This window comes from Ovis canadensis, chromosome 20 (genome assembly GCF_042477335.2).
Source record: "Ovis canadensis isolate MfBH-ARS-UI-01 breed Bighorn chromosome 20, ARS-UI_OviCan_v2, whole genome shotgun sequence".
Classification (NCBI taxonomy): Eukaryota; Metazoa; Chordata; class Mammalia; order Artiodactyla; family Bovidae; genus Ovis; species Ovis canadensis.
In genome coordinates this window covers 47,275,725-47,300,444 of record NC_091264.1, presented here as the reverse complement: position 1 = coordinate 47,300,444, position 24,720 = coordinate 47,275,725, and the positions used below count along the sequence as shown (strand labels likewise).

Genomic DNA, 24,720 nt, shown 5'->3' with positions numbered 1-24,720 from the left:
AGGTACCAAGGAGAATATCAACATATTCGGAAGGAGAAACACAACAAAGACACCCAATGGGAGATGCGACACTTTCTTTTTTTTCAAGCTTTTATTTTTATTTTTTTGTTGGCATTAAAAAAAATTCATTGAAAAATCTTCTTATAAAAAAGTACAACCGTGGATAAAGTGACACAGTATCTGGGATTTGTTCCAAAAGAATCTGGAGGGAAGGAAGCAGGTAGAGAAAGACAAGTTTGGCCATGAATTGATCATTGTGGAAGTGTGCTGATGGCCACATTAGGATCTATTATTTGATCCTTTTTATTCCTGTTTGAAATATTTGTAATCAAAAGTTTAAAAAATATTACAATCAGAAAGGCTTGGGAAACAGAATGGCTATTCTCTCTCTTAATACTGCTCAACTTCAAATAAAATTAAACTGGCAGACAAATCTAAAAGGTCAATGCCAACTACTAACCGATCTCTTAACTCCAAGCGGCAACGTGGTCTGTGCCCTGAGACAGGGCGAGCTAAGGCACCTGTCCTAAAGGATTCACAAAACAAATCTCAGAAACAGAAAACTACTCAGATTCACTAATGCACACTCTCTACGTAGATTTAAATACTAATTTTACATTCACAGCATGTAATTTTCCTTTGAGCATCGAGGAGAAAATTTTTTTCCTTTGAGCACGAGCATGACAAGGAGTAGCCGTGCTTCCTTTACAAGTTTGTCTTTGAAGGAACAACTTCCATCTCTCCCCTGACTGGGCCCTGGAATTATGTGAGCAAATCCATTCTATGGCCTGGAGAACTCTGTATTTCTGGACATTAAACAGAAACATTACAAACAGGATAATGCCCGTTGCTTTGGGCACAGCGATGGGGAGAAGTTCTTCCAAATAGTCAAAAGGATGTTGGGAGGGATCGAACGGGACAAATCCTGCAAGTAAAATGAGCTAAATGTCCTCCATCCAGTTAGGTGGCACTCCCTGCTGACTTCGTTACACAGGGTCGGAAGGGCCTGGCAGGAGTCTGAGTCTTTTAAATCAGAGTTGTTTCATTCGCCCTCAGTCATCTCCGTCCAAGAGGCAGCACCATTTAGTTTCTGATCCTCAAGGTGTTTAGCATCCTAGGAGTGTGAAGGAGGAAAAAAAGAGAATGCTTTGCCAGCAGATGCTTTAATCCTGGCTGGAGACAAAGCCACTTGCCCCAGACCTTGACTCTAATGTCATTTTCCATCTCAGAGAGAGAGGAGGAGCCATTCCCAGCTCAACCCACTTCTAGGGTCTTCTTTCCTAAGCTAGACTGCAGAACCTGATCGTGCACAGTATGGATGTGTTTAAATACGATCAAAAGAAAGAAAGTGGGGAAGTTAAGAATTTTAGGACAGTTTTGGAACAAGAGCAGATTGGAATAAAAATCTTGAAAGAAACTGACAGCCACCAGGTTTTTAGAAGACTTAATGGATGACTTGCTCAGTGCTTCCTGGTGGACTGAGCACTCTAGATGCCTGGAAATGGGGGCTGCCATCACACTAGCTTTCTTGGAGGCATTTATTTTAGGTGGACTGTGTCTTGGTTCTTCACATTTAACACCTTTCTGCCCACTAAGCAAAGCTGGTCAACTGTGCAGATAAGCAGTTGTTGAAGGGATCAAAGAAGTTTTCCCTGGGATACTAGATAAGCAGCCTCCATCCATGAGTCCTGAGCTGATGCTCTGGAGTTATGTTTGATGGGAAGCAGATTCAAAGTGCTCTTCCCTGCTGCTAAGAGGCTATACCTACAGCAGAATCAATCTGTCAGGAGCAATAGAGGACGTGGAGAGTCAGAGCCTGAATTCTCCTCCGCCCTGGGCAGACATGCCCTCCAGAGCCAGGTCAGCATGACCGCAAATGTCAGAATAGCCTTGGGAAGGCAGTTCCAGATGCCACGGGGAAGGCCACATTTTCAAACTGTCATATCGAGGGATGCAACAGACTTCTGTGGGCTGACTCTCTGCTTGCCCCTGGCACTGTATTTTCAAGCTGATCTTATAGAACAGGTCCCCAAAGAACTGCTCTTTCAAGAGAAAGGATCTAAGTTCTCTTCTTTATGGCACTAGACATCAGAGTGGCAAAGCAAAGAATACAAGAAGCAGCAGTGGGTTTCAGGACAGAAGATCCAGTTCTGTCTTCTTGTGCCATGTTTTTTAAAATTTAATCTTTATTAAATTGTATCTACCAAGTGGAGGCGGATACATTCTGGGGTATAATGAAGCAATACATTCTGAAGCAATAATGACTTCATTATGAGACTCTCCTGACTAGGAGGAAATCACCTTTCTGAATCCTCTCTTCCCATGTCTATCCTGAGTGGTCTAATTGGGAACAAGAGAGGAAGATAGCTCTAGTGGAGTCAGGGTCCTCTGGCTTCTAGATTATTTGTGAGTGATTAATCTGGGATTCTAATACACTGATTTGGGCCAACTGCTGAGAAGGGAATCCTCTAGGAGGTAGTGCCCAGGGCAGGGAGAGATGCCCGTGGTCCTCACATTCTGGCTGCCCAACTCTGTCTTCAACCAGGGAAGGCCCTTCCTGCGTCCTGGAAACTCCAAGAGGGACCCTCTCCAGTAACATCTCAATGAGATAAAATGCTCAAAAGGCCACCATTCATTTCACATTTGGGATCTGAATGATAAACTCTGGGGCTGAGGGAGTCTAGATATTCTCTAGAGCTCTTAATTTAACTCCCAGTCATTCTCCTAAAGTTGATCCGTTGTCAGGAAAATAAAAATTGATATATGCTGCTGCTGCTGCTGAGTTGCTTCAGTCGTGTCCGACTCTGTGCGACCCCATAGACGGTAGCCCACCAGGCTCCACCGCCCCTGGGATTCTCCAGGCAAGAACACTGGAGTGAGTTGCCATTTCCTTCTCCCATGCATGAAAAGTGAAAAGTGAAAGTGAAGTCGCTCAGTCATGTCCGACTCTTCAGGACCCCATGGACGGCAGCCCACCAGGCTCCTCGGTCCATGGGATTTGCCAGGCAAGAGTATTGGAGTGTGGTGCCACTAGTATTAAATGGCAACCCAGTCTAGTATTCTTGCCTGGGAAATCCCACAGACAGAGGAGCCTAAGGAGTTACAGTCCATGGGGTTGCAAAAACTGTCAACTATGACTTAGCACCTAAACAACAACTAGTATTAAAAAATAAATGCCATTTGGTGGTGGTTTAGGGGCTTCCCTGGAAGTTCAGTTGGTAAAGAATCCACCTGCAATGCAGGAGACCCGGGTTCGATCCCTGGGTCAAGAAGATCCCCTGAAGAAGGAAATGGCAACCCACTCCCATATTCTTGCCTAGAGAATCCCATGGACAGAGGAGCCTGGTAGGCTACAGTCCTTGGGGTTACAAAGAGTCAGACACGACTCAGCAACTAAATAACAACTAGTATTAAAAAAAATCAATGTCATTTACATATTGATTATCTACTGATCCTGTGATAGGGAAGGATAAAAAAAAAGATAGTCTATTTTACATAGAATGTTGGCTTAAGAGACTGTCTCGGAGACTAATCCAATTTCCCTGAAAAGGTACTTACTTTTAGAATATCATCCAGGTGCATGACTTCTTGGTTCAGATCCTGAAACTCTTTATACTGCTCTTTGTGTGGTTCTAACGCAAGGAAAAGCCCATTAAAGGCGTCCTCTAGGCTTCCATCCAGGAAAGACCTACAACCTTCCGACTCTGCACTGACCGAGCCCTCCGAGAGCAGCCTCTCCGTGGCCGCCGGCACCTCTGCCGAGGTGAGCCTCTTGACCAGCTGCTTCGTGATGTTTCCTTCAAAAGTGTCCAGCTCCACGGGTTTGAGTTCAGAGGCCTCTTGCAGAAGGGCCTCTTGTAAAAGGGCCTCTGCAACTCCCTTCTGCAGGAACAGACGCTCCGGCCCGGCACCAGTGGCCGCTCGGCAGCCCTCAGGCTTCCCCGTCCCCTGGGTCTCTCCCTCGGGGTGAGACGGGGGCTCTGAGCCTTCTCTCGAGGAGCTGCTGCAAGAGGCTGAGCTGGAGTCCTCCAAGCCCTCGTTCTGGGAGGACTGAATGCCTGGGGGCAGCTCTGCGGAGGTGACGGTGATTTCTGGATTTGCGGTGCTTGCGCCAGGGAGAGAGTCAGCTGGGCCGGGGGCGAGGGTGCAGTCCCCGTTGGGCAGGTCGCTGAAGCTGAGGGACAGTGGCATTTTCTCCTCGGCTGCCTTCCCGTTTTCAAAGATGTCATCAGGTAGATTTGACTGTAGATAAGAGGCAAATCATTATGATTTTGGAAACAAGGGATGTGTTTGGCCTTGTTCATTTCCAGACAAAATGTAAGACAGTTAAAATAAGAAACAGACCTTTCACGATATTAACATTGTATTTGTTGATTGTGCGTGCGTGCGTGTGTGTGTGTGTGTGTGTGTGTGTCTGCAAGCATGGCAAAACAAAACAAGCCTTTAAAACCTCTATTTCCATTGTTGAACCTGTGTAAAAGTTCATTGTACTGGTCTCAGGTTTGAAATTTTTGAAACAAAAAAGTTGGAGGCAGGGGGTGCTTGTTTCCTAAATCCCAGGATCTCACAATATCTGGCAGCCATAGTTAAGAACACCACTGGTTCTTTTTTTTTGGCATCGATCTTAAAGGGCTTTCCAGCATTCATGCTATTTCATTCAAAAGATGTGATGCTTTGTTCTGCTTCATTTCTCATAAATTATTTTTGAAAATCTCTACCCACAAATCCCAAGCCCTGGAAAATGTTTTATTAATTCAGTAACCATGCCACAAATAATTCAAGGCCAGAAATATATTTGCAGAGCTTCTATAAAAAGAGGAGAGAAAGACTGATGAACTAAATAACTGTGTTCCAGGGCTGCAAACCCCAGAGCTCCCAGGGTGTCTGGAAGCCTTGGGTGCTCTGCTGGACAGCCCCAGCTCTGTGATCCGTGAAGCAGAACTCAGAAGACAGAGGTCAGAAATACCCAGGTAACCAAGATAATTCATTTATGCAGGCATTAACAATCTCCAAGTCATCTTTCCTGACAATGTGGTCTGCATGGTGTTGAAGTGCCAAACACTGTTCAGTGGGAAAAGTTTTCTAGTTATTTGAGATCGACTCCTTCAAAATGAATACTTTCTCTTGGATTCCAGATTTGATTGTGTAAGTAAATATAAGTACCTAGTTTAATTTCATATAAAACAATGAGGGACTTTCCTGGTGGTGCAGTGGTTAGGACTTTGTGCTTCCACAGCGAGAGGCACAGGTTTGATCCCTAGTCAGGGAACTAAGGTCTCACATGCCATGTGGCATTGACAAACAATAAAAAAAATTTAAAAACAACAACAACAATTGATCGTGACAGTGCTGGGAATACATCCAGGAAACAAAAATATTGCAGCAAGTGAAGTGGGGAGCAGACAGAAAGTGGCTCCCCGTTCTCCTCCAGCAATGTCCCTGCTCCCAACACCTGCAGTTTCAACCCAAACTCTCCACTCTCCTCTGGTTGGAACCTCAGGATATGTCACTGGGACCCTCAAGTGACCTCTGCAAGCTCACTTTCTTTGTGTCTAAAACAGAATGTTTTCCTGGATTAGTGATTACTGAAAACTGCTCCCCAGAGTCGGGGTGGGGGGGTGGCGGGGCGGGATGGGGAGGGGGTGGAGGGAGCTGCAGGGACCGTTGTGGGGGGCGCCACTGCTCCCCTTACTACTGCCAGCTCCTTCACTTCAGTTTCCTTCCTCCTCTATCTGTACCCTCCTCTCATCACCCCCCAAACAGGCTTTATGCCTCCAGGGAGCGATGAAAGAGGAAGCTTCTGGGGGAGAGATGGAGGAAGGCTGAGTCCTGCTCCCGGCTCTTCCTCCATGGGGTCCCCTGGGCATCTCACAGAACCCCCGGTCCTCTGAGCTGTCTGGCCCAGCCTCAACTCGCCTTCAGAATATACACTCCCAGCAGCTCTGAGGGAGGCGGAGGCCTTGGCTAAGTAAGGAAGGGGGGGACCTTGGGTGATCTTGATTCTTATTTAAATTCCAAACTCCACTTTAGCCATTTCTCTGCAGCCTCACATTCCCAAGCCCATATTTGCTCGGACTTCAGCGGCAAAGGTCGAGTTAGACTGAGCTGCCTGCCGAAGGGGCCGTACCAGGTGCCAAGGGCCCAAGCCTACAAACAGGCACAGGAGGGCTGGGATGTTGTAACTGATGGGTGATGCGGGCGCTGGAGCAAGGGGGTGGCTGCAGCCTGGGAGAGAGACAACCTGGAACTCAGCCTTGGAAGACAGAGAAGAAAGGAAGGAGGGGGAGGAAGTGTGTTCTAGAAGGAAAAACAGTCTGCGGGAGATCCTGAGAGGGAGGGTGCATGGGGAGGCGGGGAGCTGGGCAGAGAATGAAGCCTGGAGAGACGGGAGGTGGGCCTGGAGAGCCGGGCTGGAAAGGAACTGGCTGCTCTGAGTCTGTGTTCATCAAGTTCAAAAGGCTTTATGAACATATAGTTCAAAAGGCTATAGGAAACCATTACATTTTTTTTCTAATCTTGCTCTTGTTTAAACAATGCGACTAAAATCGCTGCCAACTCCCTCCCCAGTCCTCTGACTTGCACTGTATGAGCATGAATATACACTTGGCGTTGGTAGTTACTCCAGCAGCTGGTGCCTGCTTTATCTTTCCCATATCGTCTTCCCACTTCCCTTGGAAATTTTATTGGAGTTTAGCCCCATCCATTTTACTGGTGGTTTTTTTTTTTTTCAATGAATAAGAGGTTATTATTATTATTATTAACCAGAAGACTTTTAACCCTTTCCTCTCTGGACATTCAAAGATTACTTTATATGTCTGTGAAGGGCAGAACACGCCGTGTATGTACATATGTATGTGTGTGTATATTCTCCTGTGACATAAAGGGCAACACATATCATGTAGGTAACTTATTACATCTTTGAAAATTAGAGTCTCTTTTACTATGATAGTATAAAACGCACTAAGGCTAAGAACCTCTTTCAATAAAAAGAGCTCTAGGAAAATTGGTTTAAATCTTTCTGACTTCCTCAAATGCCAGTTTTTGAAGGCTAAAACTGTAAAGATTGATATTAGGGATACATTAGCTTAACTTGTGAATGAGAACCTTCTTTGACTTCATATGTGACTGTGTTTTTTTAAATGACAATCTTGTTACCATGGATATCTTTGCCACAGTGCAAAAAAGTCACAGCACAAAAGCAGAGATCGTGGGAAGGGAAGGACAAATGGCCTCTCTCACAAAGGTGCATGCAAGCCCCAATTTCCCACCCTGCAGACAGGAGACCTGTAACCGTTAGCCAGTGAGCATGAGAGCGAAGATAAAGCAAGAGGCATGCCAAAGCATACATGCCACCAGCCCCCAAAGGCAAGCACATCGCACCCCGGCGGGCCACCCACACTCACATAAAACTCTAGCACGGCCTTGGGTCTCAGCCTGAGGGAGGGCAGGTCACTGAAAGAGCGGCTGCGGTGCAGCTTGGCAAAGAAAGAGTCTTGCAAGGCACTCAAGACAGACAGCCTTGGCTTGTCTGGTGAAGGATGCAACCATCTCTTCAGAAGTCAAAGCAAGATGGGGAGTTAGTGGAAAGTAGCAGGTTACTATGTGTCTGTCAGCTCTTAAGCAAGCGTTGCTGATTAAAACAAGGGGCCCTTATTTACATCTACTTCTTTAAAAGGCTGATCTCAGAGAATGGATGGAAAAGTTGACATGCGTTGATCAAAATAACAGGTAAATGGGGGTGGGGAGCAGAGCAGGGATAGAGCGGGTTGACCCCCTGGGCACCGGTGGCCACGGGCATCTAGGCATGTGCTTCCCTTAGTCACCACTGGGTTAGGGTGAACTTGAAGATGACATCACAGTCGGCCCTCCCCTCTGTATCTGAGGGTTATGCATCCATGGAAAAGAAATTCCCGAAAGTTCCAAAAAGGAAAGCTTCAATTTGCCAATTTGCTGGCAACTATTTACATAGCATTTACACTGTATTTACAATTATTGATGGGTCAGTTCCATTACATTAAGTATCACAGGTAATCTAGAGATGATCCAGCATACACGGGAGGATGTGAAGGTTATGGGCAAACACTGCCACTTCATATAAAAGACTGACTGGAGCATCTTTGGATTTTGCCATCAAAGGGGCGAACCCCCGAGGATACAGAGAGGTGACTGCATTAAGAATTATCGAGACTCCCTAACACTGTACGTTAAGCATTTCAGAGGCTGGATGCAAGCACTGCCTCAGGTTCATCACCTCTCCTCCAGAAAGCACACAACACTTACAAAGAAGGAGTGATCTTTGAAGGTGGGCGTTTCCGGAGTGCCCTGGCTATACATGGACATTCTTCTCTGGAGGGCGGCCACCTTGTTCCCAGCGCCCGAGGATGGGGTCATGTCCTCCACGTCAAACGGACTGCAAAACAACAGGACCCCATGAACGCATGCTTGTTAAAAGCACCCATCATCACCGGACCGCAGGCCAAGAAAGCACCTCATTATACTAACGTAAACTCAGCCAGTGGGAACTGGGCTTGCTGTCTGTTGTTCAGTCACTAAGTCATGTCTGACTCTGTGACCCCTTGGACTATAGCCGGCGAGGCTCCTCTGTCCAGGCAAGAATACTGGAGTAGGCTGCCATTCCCCTCTCCAGGAATTATCCCGACCCAGGGACAGAACCCGCATCTCCTGTGTTGGCTGGCAGATTCTTTACCACTGAGCCACCAGGGAAGCTGGAGAGCTGGGCTGGTTTTCGCCGAATTGGTCTGTCACCAAACAAACCATGATTTTAAAAAAGTGGAGCAGAAAAAGAAGTCTAGACTCACCCAAAGGACCACTGATTATCATCACAGCTTTAAGTACAATTTATGTGCACACCTGGATACCAATTAAATCTGCTTCTTCATTCATATTAGAGACATAAACATAAAGAATCTGCCTGTGATGCAGGAGCCACAGGAGATGCGGGTTTGATCTCTAGGTCAGGAAGATCCCCTGGAGGAGGGCACATCAACCCACTCCAGTATTCTTGCCTGGAGAATCCCAGGGATAGAGGAGCCTGGGATGTTACAGTCCATGGAGTCGCAAAGAGTTGGACATGAATGAAGTGACTTAGCATAACACAAGATGTTGAAGAAGTCTGTAAAAATTCCCGGAGCTTTGCAAGGACAGATGCTTTAATGATACAGGAGAGAAATAGATTATCGTTTGGTTCTGAAGAAAACATTCCTGTTCATTTCAGTTCACCCAGCACCTGCTGCGTGACTGAGAGGACAAAAGTGTTCACAGTGATGCCATTAGTCATCGTGACATGGGCTCATCCAGCAGAGGCTTGCATTTGAGATGTCAGTGGTTACAAATTACGAGGAGAGACGGGCTAGGCAAATCATGTGGACACTGTTTTAGTGACAAGGTTACACGTCTTTGCTGCTTCCATGCCTGACCCTCTTTGTTGTAAAGGGGCCCAGACGTTAATATTCGACAGGCCCTCGTTACTTGGTAACATGGGCATAAGATCAACTGTTGTGAGCAACCAGTGTTTCATAACTTAGCAAGACCTTTCCTATGGGATGACTTCAGAAAACCACTTGTTATTTGGAGGATAATTGCTTTACAATGTTGTGTTGGTTTCGGCCATACAACAACGTGTATCAGCCATAAGCATACATATGGCCCCTCCTTCTTGAGCCTCCTTGCCACCCCCCACCCCTCTTAGCAGAAAACTACTTTCAAGTTCCTTACTTTGACAAAAGATTTCTCTTGCCCTTTGGAAATATTCTATTTCAGCATTTAGAGTGTGGAGAGACTAAAGATATCCAAAGCTTTCCAAAGCACTGTAGGATGTCTGAGATAAAGAGGGTTAAGCAATTAAGACACCACAGCAAGCATCAGGATCTTTCTGCAGACAAAATATGGACCGTTTCTTTCCTTCACATCAGTTGACTTGAGAGATACATTTCTTTAAATACATTCAAGGGTTGAGGAGGAGGGACGGAGGCAGGATAGAATGTTTAAAAACAGAAAGTCAAAGAAGAGAGTAGTGATATGATATTAACATGTGTGAACACCTAGCAACCCTAGTAAAGAGATTCCTGGGCCGTGGGGTGGGGCCTGAGAGTCAGCGTTCATGCCAAGCTCCTTGGTGATTCTGATGGTCCACGCGCCACCCCGGGAATAGCACGAGCCTGTGACACATATTTTCACTGCAATGATATAAAAGAGGGCAACTTACTACCAGGTGATTTCCAGGTTGAGTTTGATGGTGCCAAGGTCATTGATGTCCACAGCCACCACCTGAGGTCGGGCTGCAAACAGCTCTTTGGTCTCACAGGTCACGCTGCCCACCAGGAGGTGAGTTGCCAGCCCTTTGAGTTCTGTGACCTGGTGAGAGAGGGAAGGGAGAAAGGCCTTACAGGACAGTGCTGGACGAAGGCAGCCCCTCTCTTTTGTTTTTCTTGGCCAGGGGAGGCATTGCAGAATCATACCTGAAGCTGGAGGTGGGTGTTTCCGAAGCCCGCTCACATTTACACTGCCCGCTCTGACACAAGGGTGGGTCTGGGGATGTGCTTGTAGCACAGACAGTGGTCTGGGGGGTGGAGGGGCAGCAGGCAGAGGTCTCAGGGACAGGTCTCCATGACAGATGTCTTTGCTGTGGCAGCAGCAAAGACAACACACAGCAGTGCCGATCCCGTACCTTGATGGAAATGAACCCGACTATCAGCGGCAGGAACACCATCTCTTCTCCGTCCCAGCTCTGTTTGCCGTTTACCTCTATCCTGCCTTTCAGTTTCCACCTCTGTCGGCCATACTTCATGAAAATCTAGAGAGAAGACACCAAAGGGTCCTCAGGTTCCATTGCCCTCACCTGCCTCCCCTCCAAACATCAGGATCAAAAAGGCAGGTAACAACCGCTCCTCCCCTTCTCCAGCATCCTCACGCCACATCCTGACTGTTGCTTCTTCCAAATTCTCGGGGTGGGAGTGGGTGGAGCAGAGGACCAGTGGGGAAAGACTTTCAAAAGGGAGTAAGTTCTGCTCCTCTAGGACCCAGTGCGGAGGGCTTCCTTTAAAAAAAGGTTATTTTATCAAGCCCTTCAGCTCACTCAGGTCAACCAGCTCTTTCTCTCCTTAGTTCTGCTTCAGTAGAACCACCACTGGATTAATTCTGCACACTCCCCAGCCCCTTCAGAGAGACAAGGAGCCAACAGCTAACATCTACTCAGCGGCCAGAAGCAAGAAATAAGACATCCCCCTTTTGGGAAAGGGAGATGGAGCTGGACAAGGATTTTGAAACCTGACACCTCTGGGGAGAGGGTGTGCAGACTCCCCTCAGACAGCTTTACTGGTTAGAGGAAGATACAGTCCCCCAACCTCCCACCAAGATGGATGATTAGAGAAGGTTCTGGAGGTGACGGTTAGATGAAATAATTATGCAGGTTCCCTTTTGAAAAGGAAAAAGATAAAAAGCTTTTTTTACTTGTGGAGTATACTTTTTATAAAGAAAGATCTAGATTTCACAATTCTTCACTCCTGATACTTGCAAGAAGTCATAATCTTGGGTTGGATCTTGGGTCAGGAAAAAAGCTGCTATCGAGGACAATATTGGGGCATGGAAAAACATGACTGTAGATCTCACGTCTAACGATACGAGCTAAGGGATCAATGCTAAGTCTGCTCATGTCAAGAACTGGACAATGTTTATATGAAAGAATGTCTTCCTGTATTCAGGAAAATAATTTATGGGTGAAGGGTCATGATATCTGTGCATTAATCTACAATGGTTCAGAAAAATAACAACAATATTAACAATAATAAAGCAAATGTGGCATAATGTTAAAAATTAGTGTCTAGATGGCCCATATATGAGAGGTCTTATACTAATCTCTAAACTTTTTATTTATTTATTTATTTATTTTTAATTTTTATTTTTACTTTATTTTACTTTACAATAATGTATTGGTTTTGCCATACATTGACACTTTCTTATGGGCCCAAATTTCTTTTTCAAAATGAAAAAAATACAAATAAAAAGACAATTGAAGAGACAAAATAATGACAACTGACTCTTGTCTCTCAAGTCCAACACCCAGACTGATACCATACTCACTTCATATTGATCTCCAGGACAGAGGCGAGCAAAGCCAGCCAGACCTGTAAGCAAGCAGTTGGGATCAGAGACACAAAGTCAGTTACTCCTCTTTACAAACCCTCACCGGCACATTTATAAAACTCAAAGTGTCAGGCCTTTGTGAAACCTCATGTAATATCTTCTGGGGACCCTCTGTGGGCACAGCTATTGTTGGGAATTCCATCTATCTCAGCGAGAGAGGACATTCCTTGCTGGGATGATGGGAGAGGTGCTCGCCAGGCAGATAAGGCTGTTTCTTCTATGAAGAACCCCGTTAAGTCGTGAGACTGTGAGACAGATGAATCTGCTTTCCACCAGTTCCATGGGTGATGCCAGGGTTGAGACAGAGAAGGTCCATGGAGGCCTCAAAAAGCACCTGCTGTTACCACTCTCTGTCAGTAGATGGCAGCAACTTATCAGTTCATCACACCTCTCCATCCATAGAATTATTCAATTGAGGACCAGTTTCTACTAACAAGTAGAACATTCACAAGCCTCTTAAAAAGATTTACTGAAATAAGAGCAGAATTAAAGAAGCCAGTTTTCACTAATAGTTTTCTGGACGATTAGTCTTTTATTTTTAGTACTTCTGAAGCAAAGCACAATCAACTTGTTTTTATAAATCCAAATTGGCTGGATATGCCAATTCCAATAAAATCCTAAGCACTCTCTAAAAACCTCTACCGACTATTCAGAATTCATCTACTGCCTGTTTACCTACCTCTGCAATTACAGTGGAGGCCTGGTTAAAAAAGAAAAGAAAAGAAAACCTAAAAAAATGATCTGATATCCTTGCTGGATAAAGGAGAGTAAGGTGAAAATCCTTTGAAGGTTTTTTTTTTTTTTCCCCTGTCAAAAATCACTAGAAATTTTGTATTGGAAGAACTTATCCAAATGGGAGAAAGCTACTTGGTACAGATGTTTTTGAGCTTCTCAGCTCATGTTATTAAAGCAAAAGTTTTTTGAATTGCTTGTAGTTGCATCACACTGATACTGTGATTATCACCATATCGTGGCATGTGGCAGTAGGTAGGTAAAAACAGGCCTGTGGCTATGCTATGCTTCTTCAAGTCCTATCTGCTTATGTAAGCCATTACGGTACTGACGGCATGACTAAAACAGCTACATTTACTGCCTAGTGAGTATCCTTTCAACCTGGCCAGGTTTCTTTCAGACTCTAGTCTGATGCCTGTTTGGACTTTCAGCTGGGGAAAGCTTCATGTTCCTCAGTGGTTTAGGGATGAATGCAGCACTGTCTACAGAGCTTTCAAGATGATCACTCCAAAACCCACCACAGGGGTCAGCACCAGGGAAGGACATGGGAGGTGGGGGGCTGAGGGGCCTTTTATCTCCATGGTGTGTCTTCCTGCCTCTTGCGGATGCTTTACTAGAAACGCGCCTAACTGATGAAACAGCTCTCCCACACACAACCTCTTTCAGAAGCCCCAGATACTACAGTGAGCAGTCGCCTACCCTGCTCTTCCTTTGCTCAAGAGCCATTCTGCCAGAAGAACGCATCCCTTTTTTTTTCTAGTTCTACAAGGATCTATAAGGATCTTCTTTTCCAAAGATAAAGAGGATCACACATGTTGGCTGGCAGCACGTACACAGGGAAAAGGCTGGTTGGAAATTCATGACACTTTTAACAAAATTTAGCACTGGGGGGAGCCATTCTGAAGCTAAGGAAGTCACACTTTCTACTCCAAGGAAAACAGCCAAATAGCTGAATAGCTGGGAGCTCCCGTTACAGGCCTGATGGATTTATGCTGAGACATAAATAATGCAGATTTACTGGCTCCCTTGAAGATGTCCCATCTCCTGGACTGGACCTGCCCTGAAAGCTGCAAGGGCCAGGACAGACTTTTGGACATACACACTGCCTGGAACTTAATTCGAAGCAGGTAATAACTGGGAAAAGTTGATTTCGGTAACGGACCAGATCTTTTCATGTGCACATTGGTGGATGGCTCTGCACTCTCCCTCTTTAGGCTGGCACTGGAGCCTCTTTAAAATCTGGCACCAAGGAGCCCCACAACTCTCCTTCTAAGGTCCTCTCCTGCTTGCTCAGTTGTTCTGCCGCCAAATCGCTTCAGTCGTGTCCGACTCTGTGCAACCCCATAGATGGCAGCCCACCAGGCTCCTACTTCCCTGGGATTCTCCAGGCAAGAACACTGGAGTGGGTTGCTATTTCTTTCTCCAATGCATGAAAGTGAAGTCGCTCAGTCCTGTCTGACTCTTAGCAACCCCATGGACTGCAGCGCACCAGGCTCCTCCATCCATGGGATTTTCCAGGCAAGAGTACTGGAGTGGAGTTGCTCAGCCGTATCCAACTCTGTGTGACCCTATGGACCATCGCCCGCCAGGCTCCCCTGTCGATAGGATTCTCCAGGCAAGAATACTGAAGTGGGTTGCCATACCCTCCTCCAGGGAAATCTTCCTGACTGAGGAATCAAACCTGAGTCTCTTATGCCTTCTGCATTGGAAGGCAGGTTCTTTACCACTAGTGCCACCTGGGAAGCCCACGGTCCTCTCATTCTAACACAAAAGTTACATTCCGGAAGCCTTTCTCTTTCCTGCTTCTGCCCCCCTTCTTACCCCTCCCCACCCCCAGGCTTCTAAGCAATTGGCCACATTATTGGTTAGGCAGGTTGTTTATTCCACTGAATTAGACTGGACTGGCTCATGCATCCATTTTCTCCAGTAGACTGTGTGGAAGTCAAGGCCAGGTACCATTTACTAGGATGCAGCTGGCCAACTGGCAGGAGCTCAGCGAGCACTTGATCAATTGCTTTTAACACCATCACCTACCCCACCCCCACCAAAAGCCCCACAGAATGACTTTGTTGTTGTGTGTTGGGGTGGGGTGAAAAAGGAAGTGGGGAAGGGTGTGGCAGGAAGAAGTTGAGTTACTAGGTCTGAGAATGTTATGAAAGATCCTCAGTTTATGTCACTATGTATGTTGGGAGTGGTAATTTTTTCTTAGCAGAATTAATAACAGATAAAGTAGCTAACTGCAAAGATGCAAGATTTCTTGGCAGCGCAAGTGACTGGCTTCCTTTCATCAAGAGAAAGGACGATTTTCATGGGGATACTGCCCTTGAAAGGCTTCATAGAAATAGTTCAAGTTTTCATGTTAGATTAGGAAAGCGGAAGTGAGCTTGCAGGTTTGACTGATCCCCAAACCCAGAGAGAAGCCAGGGAAGCCCATTGGGTAGGTGGAGAGAACAAAGTCAAGGGTGGTGATGGAAGAGCAGGAGCCAGCAGAAAGTTCAGTCCGTCCACCACGATAACTCGTCATAATGCGGATTTGTTCTTCAGCTGGGCAGCCAGTCCTCCAGTGGATGGCAGGGTCCCCACAGCGTCCTCACTGACCACCAGGCCTGAGGTCCAGATCTGGTGGGTGGGATCCCCTTTCTCCCACACCTCTCCCGGGATGCCTGTGTGCTGGGTGGAGGGTGACCATCGCATAGAGAAGAGAACATTCTTTGAGCAATCTTTTATCATATCTGCTCAACTGTGTTAGAACTTCCCACTTCAGGGGCTTCCCTGATGGTCCAGCGGTTAAGACTTTGTGCTTCTGTTCCAGGGAGCATGAGTTTGATCCCTGGCTGGGGAACTAAGATCCCACTGCAGCAAAAAAATAGAATAAAGTACTGTGCGACTTTGGGGACAAGTCACTTAACCCCGTTCCCCATGGCAGAAATGGGGAAATTACCATCCCACCCCAAACTGGTGCATTTGATAACAATGTCAGGGGATATATGATACTGCCTGTGTTAACAGTGAGACGATGGGTGTGACGGGAATTTCTCTCAGCTGTGAGACCCTAGATTGTGCTAGCCTGTGTGGCTGATGCCTCGAGAGCTGGAAGGAGAGAGAAGTGTTCTCTGCGAAACGCTGACCCAGGACAGTAGTTTTCCAGAAGCAGGCTGCTGATAGAATCATCCTGAGGATGAAAAATACACATATTCCAGGGCCCCGCCCTGACATGCTGAGAGAGGGGCAGGGCCCGAGTGGTTTTAGAACCACTGGCTCAGGTGAGGACTCAAAATGGAGAGGATGGACCGAAAATCTGGAAAAACACAGATGCCGCACCTCAGCCGTGAGTTAAGTGTTGAGACTTCATACTGAATAACAGACTGATCGGCAATGGCATTTGCTGGAGAGAAGAACAAAGCCGCGTGGGCATCTGAGGGTCAAGATCGTGTGGACTGGCAGGTATACTCATACAGAGAAGCTCTCCAGGCATCAAACTTGACAGAAAAATCTCTCTCCTGAGATAGGTGACTCATTGGAAAATGAAGCTTTCCTGTTGAACACTTTTTTTAAAAAGCGCCCCTTTCCTACTCCCTTGATGGCAAAAAGTAGACAAGAGGGTGATTAAATCCCCACTAGCAACCCAGGGTGCAGCTGCTAAGACATCTCAGCAAAGGAAAGGTGCACACACCAGCCGTTTTCCCCGCGGTGAGTGGGCGAATGGCCCAGACTCAGAAGGAAGAAGGACCTGGCTGCTCGTTTGAGAGCCCTGCCGGCTGCTGGACTGGTAGCCTGACACCTGGGGGATGCTCTGTTTTCTAACACTAGAGCTTTTTTTTTGTCTTGAAGATGCTAGTGGTGCAAACTGACACTGCTTCTAGGGTAGAACTTTCTGGAGTCAATACCAGAAAGGCGGTGGGAAAATGCACAGTCCTCTGGGAGAGTTAACATTAAAAAGCATTTAAAAATGAAGAACTTGGTATGTTGTTTACAGGAAGGGCTTCCCTGGTGGTTCAGATGGTAAAGTGCTTGTCTGCAATGCAGGAGACCGGGGTTTGATCCCTGGGTTGGGAAGATCCCCTGGAGAAGGAAATGGCAGCCCACTCCAGTACTCTTGCCTGGAAAACCCCATGGACAGAGGAGCCTGGTAGACTACAGTCCATGGGGTCACAAAGAGTCGGGCACGACTGAGAGACTTCACTTTACAGGAAAGTAGAGCATAAGTACTCTTGCCTAGAAAATTCCATGGATGGAGGAGTCTGGTAGGCTGCAGTCCATGGGGTCGCTAAGAGTCGGACACGACTGAGCAACTTCACTTTCATGCATTGGAGACGGAAATGGCCACCCACTCCAGTGTTCTTGCCTGGAGAATCCCAGGGACAGGGGAGCCTGGTGGGCTGCTGTCTATGGTGTCACACAGATTCAGACACAACTGAAGCGACTTAGCAGCAGCAGCAGAGCATAAATGAACAAACTTAATAACACCAAGAAGCCAAAAGACAAGTCTAGAGTGTGGGATATTCTGTACAACAGTGGCTTCAATGTAGTAAGTCAATGGTAAGAAAACAAAACAAAACAAAACAGGGTGGGGTCTGTTTTAGATAAAAAGTAAACTAAAAAGAGATACTTGATGACCAGTCACAATGTGTGGACCTAGTGTGGATCCTGATTTGAACAAACCAACTATACAACTCATTTTTAAGATGACTGGGCCATTTGCCAATGGAATGGATTCATAACAAAGGCATGTTCATTTTATTAGAAGTGACAATACTTGGCATGTGGTGATGTAAGATACCCTATTATTTTTTCCCCCAACAGCACCACGCAGCTTGTGGGATCTTAGTTCCCTGAGCAGGGATTGAACCTGGGCCCTCAGCACTGAGAGCACAGAATCCCAACCACTGGACCACCAGAGAGGTCCCAAGATGTCCCTGTTCTTAAAGAGAGGCATATTGCAGTCTACAGGGGGAGACTCCCACATATGAGTTTTATTTTATCAAAGGAAAAACAAAGACAAGGAAGCAGATGAAGCAAAGGTGGCAAAACCTTGCTAATTATTAAATCAAGGTGATGGGTCTATGGGGGTTCCTTGTGATATTCTCTCCATGTTTGTGTATGTTTGAGAAATAGTAAATATTGAAGTGTGTAGGCAAGGCTCAGGATGAGAGGGTTCTGGAGCATCAATAAATTAAGTGGGGAGGGCTAAGAGAAGGTGGCCTAGTATCTGTGCAAGGACAATAGAGTATGTGATGTGACGCCTGGAGGAGCTCTGCAGGGCTGACGCCCGCCTCTCTAAACAGAGGGGAGGATACCTTTCATCTTGATGGAGAACTCCCCCAGCTGCTTCTCCAGCTCCGCTTCAATGGCGCACATGTTCTAGAAAGAGCACAGGGGACCAGTGTTAGAACGAAGCTTCTCTCAAAGCACACCATGTTCTCACAACCACTGCTCAAACCAGAGGCATTTACCTGTTTGTGATGAGTTACACGACCCTGCTCATGGAGCAATCTTGACAAAATGTTTTATCTAAGCCTAAATGAGCCTTCTAGTGTGTGGGAAATTTAGAGCACAGGAGACCAAATTAACTTATAAACAGTCAGATAGATCTGGAATGTGGGAGATTCTAAAAGAACTGGCCTGGATTATATAAAAAGACAGTAGTACTACTGGATAGAAATTCTAGTTAAAAGCGATTAAAGAGACATAATAACGAAATGTAATGTGTTAACTCTGATTCCATCCTGATATTGGACCAAATAAGAGAAATCTGAAAATGTACAGGATGTTAGATCATTCTATTCAATGACTGGTAATTAATATTCTTTGTTGTGATAATGGTGTGTGGTTATGCAAAGAATACATGTGTTACGTAGGTTCTCGTTAAAGCATCCGTGCTAAAATATTTATGGGGTGAAATGTCACATTATTTACCACTTACTATCGAATGACTTAGTAAAAAGGGAAAAAAACTGAGTATATGCAAGAGAAGGAAAGCAAATATGGCAAAACATTAGCAACTGGTAAGTCTAAATAAAGTAATATGACGGTCGACATTCTAGTCTTTAGTTTTCTGTAGGTTTGAAAATTTTCTTTACAATAATTTGGAGTCAGAAGAGCTGAGAAGTTCAACTGTACTCCAAGCGAGTGAGGCAGGATTCCTGCTGCCGTGCCAGGAGGCCCCCAAAATGACTCTTGGGTTTGACAAACGTCCTCTCCTCGTCTAATGTTGAAGGAACAGTGGAAGCAAAGGAGCGTCACCATCTCTGCCTGTGGTTAGATGTCTAACCACCCAGCCTACTGCCGAGGACCTAAACAACAGAGCAGCTACAGTTAGAAATCAAGAGGAAAAAGAGCTGTGGCTGGAAGCTGCCCCCATGGAGGCCCTCCTGCAGGGGCCAGTTTAAGCTTTGGGTGGTAGCTCAGCTGGTAAAGAATCCACCTGCAATGCAAGAGACCCTGGTTCGATTCCTGGGTTGGGAAGATCTGCTGGAGAAGGGATAGGCTACCCACTCCAGTGTTCTTGGGCTTCCCTAGTGACTCAGACGGTAAAGAATCTGCCTGCAGTGCAGGAGGCCTGGGTTCGATCCCTGGGTTGGGAAGATCCCTGGGAGAACAGGATGGCAACTCACTCCAGTATTCTTGCCTGGAGAATCCCATGGACAGAGGAGCCTGGGGGGCTACAGTCCATGGGGTCACAAAGAGTCAGACATGACTGAGCGACTAAGCACAGCACACAGCTGTCACCTCTGGTGTTCGAAGAAGGCCCTGTGCCAGCCTCCTGAGCACGCTCTCGCCGCCCCCGCCCCACACAGACACCCAGGGGCAGTATCTGCAGGCTCTTCCCCCATCACATTTTGGGGGCTCGGGCCTGTGGCCTGGGCAGATCAGTGAGCATGGACAAGGGCTGCTTCCATATGCTATCCTTTCTTAAAACTTTTTATTTTGTATTGAGGTACAGCCAATTAACAATGTTGTGAGAGTTTCAGGTGGCGAGTGAAGGGATTCAGCCATACATACACATGTATTCACTCTCTCCTAAACTCCCCTCCCATCCTGGCTGAGGGGTTGCTTCCATTTGGATTTTGTTTGCAGAGGGCTTCAGGATTGACTTGCAAGCTAGGGGTTCTGACTCTTAAACGTCAGTACCTCAAATAGCTCAGAAAGTTGGGGAAAACTTCCTGAGGTTGAACTCTGTGCAGCTGGAAAGTTTTGAAAACAAAGTCTCAGTTTTGTAAACCAATTTTCTTCCTCTAAGCACTGGGTGTCTCTGGGAAGGAATGCATTACTGTTTCTAGAAATCTATCAACAATGTTATCATACATGTCAGGACTGTGACCAGTCTTTAGGAAACTTGGTGGGGGCAGAGGACAGCTAGTTTAACAGCTGAGGACACCCACAGTCAGAATTGTCTTCTGTCTCCCTCAGGCAGCTGCTGCCATTGCAAAAGGCTCCCAGAACCATCAATTCCTAAACCCTCTTTGTGATAATATCCCTGTTTTTTTGTGGTTATGTGAAGACACAAATCCACCTGATGTCAAGTGAGGTAGGAAGCTACCGATGTCCTGGCCTTCCTTTTCCTCTCGCTGAAATTACACAACAACCTTGAATTTGTGAGCAAATATGATGTCGTGTCTTGGCACCTGACCAGGGGTGGTTGTTTCTTTTTTTTTTTCCCTTAAAGCTTTTTATTTTATATTGGGGTATACCCAACTACCAACAATGGTGATAGTTTCAGGTAGACAGCAAAGGGATTCAGCCATACACATATAAGTTTCCATTCTCCCCCGAACTTCCTTCCTATCCAGGCTGTCACATAACACTGAGCAGGGTTCCACGGGTGGGTTTTTCTGCAACACCCTACAAAAGTTTTGGGGCAGGCACAGGCCTCTGCTCTGTCTTCAGCGTGTGTACTGAAAATGGCCACTCTCACTGGCAACTGCTCTTCTGACTTCAGAGATGTGTGGAAATGAGGTCTCCTGAACTAGGGCTGCTTCTAAGCCAGAGATTCTTAGTCTGTGCTCCATCAACTTGGATGAGGGAAAAAAGGAAAAGTCATGTTGCTATTTCCACTAACCTCTAACTGAAATCTAGTATGTCTGTATATCATGAATGGAGAAAACAAGCCACAGCCATACGACTGGGACCTGGTAAAAGTCTACGTTTATGTTACATCAACTGTTGCAGGCATCCTGAGAAATCATTTCAATACTTTGAAATCTCAGTAGTTACTGGAGCCGTTGCTAAATCTTATAGTTAGATGTGTTCGTAAAGCAGCAGTCTTGTACTGTACCACACATTCGGTTTCAAAAATATTTTGATCACTGTGCTGACAATACTGAATTAACTATATTTCAATATCATTTGTTTCCTTTGAATTACTATGGGCTTTATTTCATGCATTCAAAAAGCACTCTCCCAAAAGGGGAACTTAGGTGAAGAAGCCCTGCTTTAAGCCCTGAAAAAAGACAAAGTTGGTTCAGACAAGAGGCAGGGCTGGAGGGTTACACAGGAGATGACCCTGCGGCAAGTCATCTAAGACGTCCCTCCTGTCCCAGGGCTGAGACAGATGCTAGGACCTGGGAACTGTCCAGTAGACCCTCATCAGGCTGATGACTTCATTCATGACATTGGATCTCTGAACAAAGACACATGGGACAGTGAGAAGGTTTTAATAATTCAGTCATTTCATCTCAGACACTGCTATCAGGTGACCCCTGGAGGAGCAAAGACCTCTCTGTGTCATATGTCTGGGCCCCAGAGACCTTCAGAAAGCAGGAAAGCGTGCTTCTGTTCATGACTCTTTCTTCTGTCCTTTACGATAGAACGGAAATTTCTTACAATAAAATAATCATAGGCAGGAGGTTAGTGAACCCAGCATCCAGGGTGGCCATCTTAACCACAAGGTCTGTTCAATTTGCAGGGATAAGGCTAGAATGGATTGTACACGTCAGAGAATCTGGAAGTGTGCTGCAGTGAGCAGAACCAGCACATCTGCGGCTCATTCATTTGCTGACATTTTTAACATGCCTTTGTAGCCTACTTGTGCACAGAATGTACACATAAAGAAGCAGGACACTTGTCCTGGGAACAGCTTCAGAGCATTTAAAATCCTGTGGATTTGCACGCCCATGAACACGTCTATTACAACGACACCAGGAGGGGGCGTGCTTGACAGGTGAAGCTCACAGACCAAGACAGTCACGTGCTCTGGAGTTTACAGAAGGCGCTGAGTCAAAATAGCACGAATGATACCACCCAAGAGACATTTTTAAAACTGCACTGATGGCTTCAAGAAAATGCAAGACGTGCAAACAGCAAAACTTCTCTCTCTAAAGAGTGAAATGAGCTTGCAGGCTGCCTGGTTCTTGGGATGTTTGTGTGCTTAGTCGCTTTAGTCGTGTCCGACTCTTTGTTACCCGATGGACTGTAGCCCGCCAGGCTCCTCTGTCCATGGGATTCTCCAGGCAAGAATACTGGAGTGGGTTGCCATGCCCTCCTCCATGGGATCTTCACAACCCAGGGATGGAACGTGTGTCTCTTACATCTCCTGCATTGACAGGTGGGTTCATTACCACTAGCACCACCTGGGAAGCCCTGTGGTTCTTGACAATTCAATTCAGGTCAGGACAGGTGGAGTTCAGCAGCCGAGCAGGCTGGCACATACCTCTGTGTACTCTTTGTAGCTCCGGTTGATCTCTGACAGGCTCTCGCGGGCAGCTTTGCTGGCAGGTGATGTTGCAAAGGCTTGCTTCATTTTACTGGCACCATCTTGGAGGCGTCTTTGGATACAATAAGCTTCATAGAGCTCATCTACCTGCCAGAATCAAAACAAAACAAGAACACGATCAATATTTATCACACTTGAAGGAAGTAACACAGGCCATGGCTAAGAGTTCAAGATACTTGATGTTTCTGAACTCAAAAGGAGACTCTTATAGAAGTGCTATCCTTTCTAGACAGACCCATCATTTTTGTTTCAGCCACTAAGATCCATTTTCTATTTCAAACCAGATTTTACTCTGAGCTTTCTTTTCAAATGGCATGGAATGAAAATGAACTTAACATTGGTGGACCGCGTGAGACAAGGTTTAGATAATGAGGACAGGAGTCTTTTACACAATGAACAAACACTGGAAGAGTATGTACAGTATCACACTGATGTGAAGACCTTGCATATACTGGGCTATTATCACTTTATTTTAAGAGCATCACCAGGTGATAGTCACACATCCAGATTTAGAATTCTTTTTAAAAAGAACTTGAGACTATTTATGGAAAATGATTTTTGTAAAGACGTGGCTCAACAAAAGACAGAAAACAATGGTAAGTTATTTTTTAAATTAGATTGAAGCATGATTGTCAAAACTTATCAAACTAAACATAAGAACTGTGACATTTTCGGCATGTAAATTATACCACAATTAAAAACATAAATGGGAGGAATGGAAATGAACATTTCTCTGCAATACTTCTATGCTTAGGCTTCTAAATAATAATATACTCTTTGCAAGTGGTTATTGATCATACTCATTAGATAAGCCTGACAGTCACTTAATACTTCTCAGGCAGTAATTCTCCATCAATCCAAGGTGATTGTGATATTCAAGGGACATCTGGCAATATCTAGAGACATTTTCCAATGTCACATCTGGGAGGTGCTGCTAGCATCTAGTGGGCAGAGGCCAGGGATGCTGCTAAACATCACAGAGGACAGCTCCCTACAGCAAGGAATTATCCCCAAATGTCAAGAGTGCCTACACTGAGAAAACCTAAAGTTCTTCCAGATATTTATCTCTACAGTCTCTTGTGATATTTTCAGTTATCAACACACCAACCTCAGTTAACTATAGGAATTTTCATGCAGATTAAAAAGCATGATATCACAAGATATTCTATGTTCTGGGAGGCAGTTATCTACCTAGGACTACTTGAATTTTTCATTTCAGTACAAACTTTGTTCTCTCTAAAAGGAGGCTATAGCTGTGGATTCAGAAGAAGGTGGAGATGAATATGATGGATTTCAGCATGTAAGATTCCCCTTTCGTCCTGAAGGCAAACTTTTGGCTAATCACTAAGAAGCATTACTACTACTACCTGTTAATTGTGTAATTTTCCATAGTTCTGTCTCTATACAGATGTTAGTGATGCCTAGCTGAGTACATGAATGTTGAGAGACTGAAGATGATTCTCTTGGTTAAAGGATTCTTTGCTGCTCTTTGACAATTCACTCCACTTTTCTGAGAGGAAACTCTGTAAGGAACAACAGTTTTTCATCTTTGGGGTTGGTGGATTTGTCCCTGAATAAGAGGGAGGTATACGACCCAAGGGATGGTGGCATATCTGATGATAAGATCCTTTGGCTGGTGACTGGCATCGAGGGTGGTTTCCATACATTCAAACTAAGACTCAGTTGGTGAGCTTGTTAAAATGTTGATGCCCAGGCCTCACTCTGAGACGGCTGATTTAGTAGGTTAGGGATGGGTGAGGAGTTTGAAAATTTAAATAAACGGTGCAGATTGTCTGATGTGCCTGGTCCCCTGGAGACTTAAGAAACACAGGAGCTGATACCTCTTCTGATGCAGGCCTGGCTGCCTCATCTGTGTGGCCTCCTGAGGGACTGGCCTTTCAGCCTCTTTCCCAAAGACGCTGAGACTGTAATCCTCTTAATAAGGAAACTGTTCACTGGACCACTGGTACAGCCCTAATGATTAGTATACTACTTTGCATTTAAGGAATAGTTTATTCTTGTTTTCATTTATTTTTAAAATACTTTATTTTTATTTATTTTTAATTTTTATTTTATATTGGAGTATCATTGATTAACAATGTTAGTTTCAGGTG

At 45.6% G+C, this 24,720-nt stretch overlaps 1 protein-coding gene across 6 annotated transcripts in view; it reads right to left on the bottom strand.

The window, feature by feature from the left end:
• The window catches only part of RIPOR2 (RHO family interacting cell polarization regulator 2), a 239,897-nt gene that overhangs the window by 15,549 nt on the left and 199,628 nt on the right, over positions 1-24,720 (bottom strand). For 3 of the 6 annotated variants that reach the window (XM_069563791.1, XM_069563792.1, XM_069563793.1), the window contains 8 exons: positions 22,544-22,693; positions 18,192-18,255; positions 12,100-12,143; positions 10,688-10,813; positions 10,226-10,374; positions 8,281-8,410; positions 3,559-4,242; positions 73-1,114 (listed from right to left, as the gene is read on the bottom strand). In XM_069563791.1, the coding sequence (XP_069419892.1) occupies positions 1,043-1,114; positions 3,559-4,242; positions 8,281-8,410; positions 10,226-10,374; positions 10,688-10,813; positions 12,100-12,143; positions 18,192-18,255; positions 22,544-22,693 (1,419 nt within the window). In that variant the 3' untranslated portion in view covers positions 73-1,042. Of the gene's footprint in view, positions 1-72; positions 2,984-3,354; positions 4,243-8,280; positions 8,411-10,225; positions 10,375-10,687; positions 10,814-12,099; positions 12,144-18,191; positions 18,256-22,543; positions 22,694-24,720 lie in introns of those variants that run through there. The other 3 variants (XM_069563789.1, XM_069563790.1, XR_011251301.1) reach the window with 2 other exon arrangements.